The 7,555-nt window shown below is 42.4% G+C and overlaps 1 protein-coding gene across 1 annotated transcript; it reads left to right on the top strand.

The window, feature by feature from the left end:
* Positions 1–6,563: 6,563 nt before the first annotated feature.
* LOC311239148 (B-type lectin plumieribetin-like) lies at positions 6,564–7,339 on the top strand (the record flags this gene model as incomplete). Its single annotated transcript, XM_084327405.1, has 2 exons — positions 6,564–6,653; positions 6,912–7,339. 2 exons carry the CDS (start codon positions 6,564–6,566, stop codon positions 7,173–7,175), a joined length of 354 nt encoding a protein of 117 aa, XP_084183531.1. The 3' UTR covers positions 7,176–7,339.
* Positions 7,340–7,555: the final 216 nt, after the last annotated feature.

Here is a 7,555-nt window from a genome sequence, read left to right as displayed (position 1 = left end):
AATTTCTCCTCTGTGGACTTGGAGAAGGTACCAGAAGAGCCAGAGGAACCAGTGCTTAGCACAAGCCCGGAACAAGATACTCGACCAAAACGAGTCATCCAGAAGCCTAAACGGTATACATAGGCGAAAGAAGGGATAGTGTAACTGATAGGCCTTGGAGAGGGCGTGTACATATTAATTTTTCATTTTTCATTAGCTGAGCTCTCTCCTTTTTTAGAAATGTTTAGATAGTAAATGCAATGTAAGGTCTTTTCTTTCAGAGTGAATTGCACAAAACAGACACATTTGGTTAAAAAACACATAAGTATAGTCTAAACCTGGTAATTGGTACGATCATCTTTTTGTATAAAGGGACGGACCTAGGCTGAAGTGAAATTGATATAACTGATACATTGTGTATAACCGGCAAATGAGTGGAAATTGTTAAACGGTGTGAGTGAATAGAGAACTGTGTAAACAAAAATGGATTCATAGTCGGTCAGTGGAGGAGGGAGCTAATGTGGGTGTTGAAAGTAATTGATACTAACAAATATGAAAAATTAGTTAGAAGGATTCTGGAAATATTTGGTTCATTAGGTGATTTGGCTAAACAGTAAGGTTAAGGTAATTGTAAACAGTTTGATTGAGAAAATACTAACAAGTATATTGGGGATCATTAATCCCCAAACCGGGGAAACTGTGGTAGTTTTGTCAACCAATCTGTGTAAAATGTACCAGCACTGCACAGAATGGCGAAAATGGGAAAGGTAATATACACCACATAAATGCACAACACAAGATTAGAAAATGCAGACAAATCAATCAGAGAACCAGCTGGCTGTCTCAAACTCCTGGTGGGGGGGATGAGATAAGCAGCAAGCTAATTTAACCAGAGACAGTGGCTGTTTCATCTCCTAAGAAGGTGGTGAAATTAGCAGCTGCGTGGTTTTACAGTTTTAAGATCAAAGAACCTCCAGGAGACATCTGGTCTGTGAGGTTGATTACACAGGATATACTCAAACGGCCTTAGGAGCCAAGAATAGATCAAATAGTTCCCCTTTTGCCTTCAGCCCCCCTCCGTTTGCCCCGTAGGGGTATCTTGAACTGTGGGAAACACGCCCACTAATAAATTCAGTTTTGACGTCACTGTAGTGGATTAGCCTATAGACAGCCAAAGCGAGCGTTTCTCCAATTAGAAAGCTCGGTACGAATTAGACGGATACGCCCACTTGTCGTAAAACTAGAGGCGGAGTCTAGATTTGAATATGGCCGGCTCCACGGAGAGAGGACAGGCACAATCCCACGAACGAGACAAGGACACAGCTCATTCTACACACTCCCTTTGACTCAAGGAAAACCCGACCGACGAGAAGATACAGCAGAGAGACGACGGCAAATTCCAAAATAACATCTGAAGAAGCCGAGACGAGACATGTTTTTAGACAGATCTTTTTATTGAGAATTTAGACTGAATTCTACTGACCTTCGGCATAGCGACTGCTCCCGGTAGAATTCATTGCACCATTCTTTAAAATATTTCTTTTGTAACATCTAATTGAAATCCTTTTTTCATTAAAAACGGGTTCTTTTCAAACTGCTCAGATCTCGCTTCATTTCAACGGCCGCGCCGTATTTTCTCTCTGGGTAAGCAGTAACCAGGTTAAAACAGTGGTTATCTGCATTTGGCAAGAGTGGCAATTCCAAGAGCTTGTAAAAAGGTTTAAATCACAACGCAGAGTAGGGAAATTAAGCTAGGAATCCACTTCAGAGATAATCCTGAAAAATAAGATACATTAAAAAGTAAATCCACAAGTCATATGATTGACAGGAGCTGGCTATAGCTGGGTAGTGTCGTTTTTTGAAATTCCAAAGCCCATCGAAAGCCCTGGGTCTCCTATCCTCATATGGTCTCAAAACCTCATATCTCATTAATAACACTTTAACCTAAACAAACATATTGTTGTGGGTTTGTATGCGACCCCAACAGCACAACACAAGACAGGTATTCAGCGTTAGCCAAAAAGAGGGGCGTATTTATTTCACAAAAAGAAAAGACAACACTTCTTCTTTCAGGTCCAAAGTAAAACAACCCGTAGGCGAAAAAACAGCGTCTAATAATAAAATAATAAAATCTTACTGTCCCTTTAAGGGGAAAAAACGAAAGCAAACCTGTAGGCAAAAAAGACGGAGGCCTGTGACGTAATGTTCAAACGTATCCTCTCAGGGCAAAAGCGAAACAACCTGAAGGCGATGAAAAAACAGAGTCAGCGGAATAATGTCAATGTTCAGAGTACAGTCTGTTAAGGACTCACCAGGGCAACTGCTGACGGGCAATTAAAAAAACAAGGAACCACGGAAGGAAAAGATAACACACAGGAATCATCCACGGGAAAGCAGGGGAGCGTCACGATGCATCTCACGGCAGTACACGGCACGAACTAGCAACAAGTGGAAGGCAGTTGGCATACTTGAACTCTCCCGATGAGCTGATTGCAATTATTCTCAGGTGCGTGAAGCTGATTGTTTGGCTCGCCCCCGTTGGGAAGCGCGCAGTGCTGGCCAAGCCCTCACAGTTAGGATCTTTATTCTTGGCTACATTTGAAAAAACAACAACAACATTAATTCAGACAGTCTGTAGAGATGGATTTATGTCGTGATGTCATTTGCGGTCCACCACCGGACCGCTCGGGCTTAAAGGAAAACTCCAACATTTTGGGAAATTAGCTTATTTAACATCTTCCCTGGAGTTAGACAAGAAGATACATACCTTTTTTGTCTCTGTGCATGCATCACCAGTGCTACTTCCTAACGTGAGGCCAGTGTTTGTTTACATTTTCATTTCATTCAAAGGATCCGAACCGATTGAAGTTTATGGATACCATGACTGTGGTAAGTTTTCATTTATGTTTTTAGATGGAAAGCTGTATTCCATCTGTCTAACGTTAGCGAATATTGTGAGATTGATGAATAGGACAGTCACAACGTTGCTGGACTATCGACCTAGTTAGCCCCTTTCATGACTGCGATGCACGGCTACAGGGTTTGGGCGAGTGAATCCACACTCGTGGTATTATTATAACTTATTTATTGTGTAACGCTAGCCCCTTAAAACTTACCACAGTCATGGTATCCATAAACTTCAATCGGTTCGGATCCTTTGAATCAGTGGAGGTTATTCCATGACAACATGTGAGGCAGTACTTCACTCATAATTATTATTAATTTACATATATATATTTTTTAAATTATTATTATCATTTTTTTTATTATAAATGTTTTCCTCTGTAAAAAAATGCCAGTGGAAATTTTTTTTTCTTAAAAAATGGCCAAGTGACAGCTCTGAGCTCTCTGATCTGGCCTGATCCCATAACTGCAGTAATGGCGAGCTGTCAATCACTCAGTGCAAAATAACTGGGTTGATCTTAGGAATATAATTATCCAATCAAAATAGGGTAGGGTAGGCCGGTTAGTGAGACTTTGCGCAAGCGATTGATTGGCGTTCACGCCGTGCCACAGCTAAAGGGCTACCACCACAGCTGTTGTACTAATGTGAGCTAATAGCTAAGTCATCGAAACGTTCACCCAGAGGAAGAAGAAGAAGAGGAAGATGGGATAGGTGAGCCCACAGCTTTGATGAGTGCACTGCTTTGGCAATCGCTTGGGTGACTGTCTGAGTGACCACCAGTCGGAGTCGGAGTCCCGAAAATGGAACGTGTGTCACGCATCAACAGAACAATGTTTAGTGGATTTCAACAGCATCCTCATGCAAATGAAGGATCGATTAGATCACAAAAGACTGCTGTTTGTTGCATTGCTGGATTTGCAACTGCAGAGGAGGTCATTGAACGTTTCATCAGAAAAGAGCGAAGGATGGATTTCATTTACAAGTGATGGGAGGGACAGGGACACTATTTCCTCCTAAGAAGTAACGTCGTCAATGGTGAGTGAAATAATTTTTTTTAATATTTAGTAGCTGTGTGGGGCGGGTCTGTGTTGATTATGAATTAATTGGCTGTATTTTACTGCGTGCGTTGGTATACTTTCTGCCTTTCTGTGGGTAACGAGCGATTTATTTTGGTCCGCTGTGGCCTGGCCTCTGTGTGTGCGTGTGTGTGTGTGTGTGTGTGTGTGTGTGTGTGTGCACACGCGTGTGTGTCGTTCAGTTCCTATAGTGCTGAGTGATGTGCATCTGAGATTGATCTGGTGATGCGTTCTGTACATCCGGGCGAAATGACAACAAGTCCCAAGCTGTGACTGTGACTGAGAGTGCAGTAGTCCAGGGTGGAAATTTACAGTGAAATTTACAAGCTCTATTGTACAACTTTGCTATGGGTTCTTCTATAATTTCCTTTCCAACCAGTTCTGGACCCAACATCTCCTCTCCTCCTCCTCTTCCTCTCCCTCCTCCTCCTCTTCCTCTCTCTCCTCCCTCTCTCTCCTCCCCTCCTCCTCTCCCCTCCTCTCCTCCTCCTCCTCTCCCCCTCCTCTCGCTCTCCTCTCTCCTCTCACCTCCTCCTCCCCTCTCCTCCTCTCCCTCTCCTCCTCTTCTCCCCTCCTCCTCCTCCTCTCTCCTATATGTAAGTGAGGCGTGTGTGTCAAGAGTTAATCCAAGGTATTTATTACTAGTGCCTGTTGTCTTTAACTGTAGTGTCTGTCTGCTGTCTTCATAACCACACTGTGTGTCTGTACTTCTTTATTAAATGTTTTGATCTCTCCCGTCCTCCCCAATATTTTTTACTCACAGCCACCACTGCCACACACATTGGGGGATGTTTTAAAAATATAATTTAACATATAATATAATAATTTGTGCTTCACCAAAAAATTTGGTCAGCAGCCGCCACTGCTTTGAATTAAATGAAAATGTAAACAAACCCTGGCCTCACGTTAGAAAGTAGCACTGGTGACGTGAAATCACTGAGCCCAGAGAGGAGTCGTTCGTCAAAAAAAAATTCAGAGTATATTTGCTTAGAAAACGTAAATGTCAAATTCAATAATTTTTTATTTCTCCACGTGTTAAATACACAGGTCAAACATGTTTACAGGAATGTTTTGGAGTTGTATTTGGAGTGTATTTCGTGACTGTAGGGGACTGTAGGGAACTTCAGGGTAAAGGTCTGACCCACTTCCAGTGATGAAGCTAAGCTATGCTAACGGTGCAGGCGTTCCCTAAGCCTAATGCATGCAGAGAGACAAAAAAGGTATGTATCTTCTTGTCTAACTCCAGGGAAGATGTTAATTAAGCAAATTTCCCAAAATGTTGGAGTTTTCCTTTAAGAGGTTAAGAGGTTTTAAGAAGACATTTCTTCATAACTTTTTGGTAAGTGCGTTAGTGCATGAGGTCCACTACCAGTAAGTAGATTGGTGTGAGATGAATACCCACAAATGACGGGAAGGGAAAAAAGGACACTAATAACTTGTTGTGATTATTGCATAGTATAGTTAGTAACAGCAAGTATAGCTTAGGGACATAGAAGTAAAAACTGTATATTGTATAGTAGTGTACATAGGACCCAGTGCCTTTAAGTGATTTATTAACATGTTTATTTGATCATGTCTATTCTACTTATTTTATTACTATTTACTATTATTACTATTGTATTTTTGCACAATCGTAGCGGGCATGGCCAACCGCATTTCACTGTATGCCCTGGTATGTATGTGATGAATAAACTCTTGAATCTTGAATCTTGAATCTCATGGTGGACCAAATCGTCAAATCATTGTGCCGACATATTTTAAGTGGCTTTCTTCATCCATCTCTCACATCTGACAAATTAACAGCTTCCTTGTACCTGGATCCGTTCAGTGGTCTCACAGACCTTCTTCTCTTCCTTGTGCCTGTAGCTGTTCAGTGGTCTCACAGACCATCTTCTCTTCCTTGTGCCTGTAGCTGTTCAGTGGTCTCACAGACCATCTTCTCTTCCTTGTGCCTGTAGCTGTTCAGTGGTCTCACAGACCATCTTCTCTTCCTTGTGCCTGTAGCTGTTCAGTGGTCTCACAGACCATCTTCTCTTCCTTGTGCCTGTAGCTGTTCAGTGGTCTCACAGACCATCTTCTCTTCCTCGGCTGTAGAAGTATGTGGGTCTAGTCGCCACGCTCAAAATATCTAGGCCTTACGTGCCATCCCAACACTATTTCAATTCAGGCTAAACCATGTGCAGATACTTAGCATAAATACCAAGCATTTCATTATACAGTATGAAAGTGTTTCATTTTTTTATCCCAGGATTCCAGATGCTGTCATCACATAACGGCACACATCAAATTACGAAGCTAAAAACATGTCTTGTCTATTATGCCAAATTAGATTAGGTCTCGACAGAGAGTGTGGGTTGTCTCTCTGCTCAGTCCGGGCCTATAAAAGCCAGAGGTTTCTGACTGGAAGACACACACTCGTCCACAACCGGCCTGTGAGTAGAGATAATCTGACCATCTTAATGCTTTTTTTATTTTTTTTAAATTTTTTTTACAGCTCTCTTTCTCCGCAGCTCTCTTCCTCTGCTTTATTTTGCTCTGTGATAAAATATGATTTTGTAAGTCCAAGCACTTGGTCTCAAACCTTTGTTTCTTCTTTCAGAATCATGAGCAGGAACTACATGTCCAAGTTCGATGAGCTGCGCAGGGGAGACTACCTGATGTCCAACAACCACGAATGGAAGGCTCAGTTCCAGGTCAGAACATGGGGCTGGGAACAACAGTGTCAGCGTAACAGTGCTTTGGATAAGTACTTTGTGTGTCAAGATATACTGTATATATTTGGGTTTTAGAATGTTAAAGGGATAGTTCAGATTTTTGGGAATCCTAGCCTATTTGTTACTTACCAACGATGATCACACAAATCAGTCAGATCCTTTTTTTTCTAACATTTTTAATAACAGCGGTCTTGGTAACATCTATCTTCCATCTATGTCTTTGTGCATCTCTCGTAGGAGGATGGTAACTTTGTGATCTACGGCTGGAAGCCCATGTGGACGTCCGACACCGCTGGTCAGCGTGACGCCTGGCGCCTGTGCATGCAGGATGACTGCAACTTCGTCATGTACAAGAGGGACCACAAGATGCTGTGGCAGACCAAGACCCCGGCCGCCGGCTTCAAGATGTGCCGCATGTACATGCGCAACGACGGTAACCTGGTGATCGAGAAGGACGGCGAAGAGGTCTGGAACTCTTCCCAGTCCAAGGGCTTCAAGTAAAACTGCTGGAACACATCTGGAGCAGGGAGAGAAGATCGAGCCACTGTGACACCATCATGGCTGTACTGAATCTCCCTTTGTATGCTCAATGCGAGCTGATGCAGACATTGCAGAACTATGATTGGCCTTTGCTTTGGACTTTTTTCTTCTTCTTTTGGGCGGACTTGGACGGATATTTGTTGGATGTGAGTGAGATTACTTTCATGGCTTGAATGAACATTGGAGATGTACAATGAAGTAAGTTGATAAACATGGTAAAAACAGATTGTGTTTAGATAGTCAACAGATTGTGTCAGATGCTCATCCAAATAAAGGACATATCAAAGGCAAAAGCCTCTCTCCCTCTCTCTTATTCTTCTTTGGAACTTCTCTTGCCGTGT

Source organism: Notolepis coatsorum (genome assembly GCF_963971535.1).
Source record: "Notolepis coatsorum genome assembly, chromosome: 13".
Classification (NCBI taxonomy): Eukaryota; Metazoa; Chordata; class Actinopteri; order Aulopiformes; family Paralepididae; genus Notolepis; species Notolepis coatsorum.
Note: the sequence above shows the minus strand (reverse complement) of the source record. Positions and strands in the feature narration are given on the sequence as shown.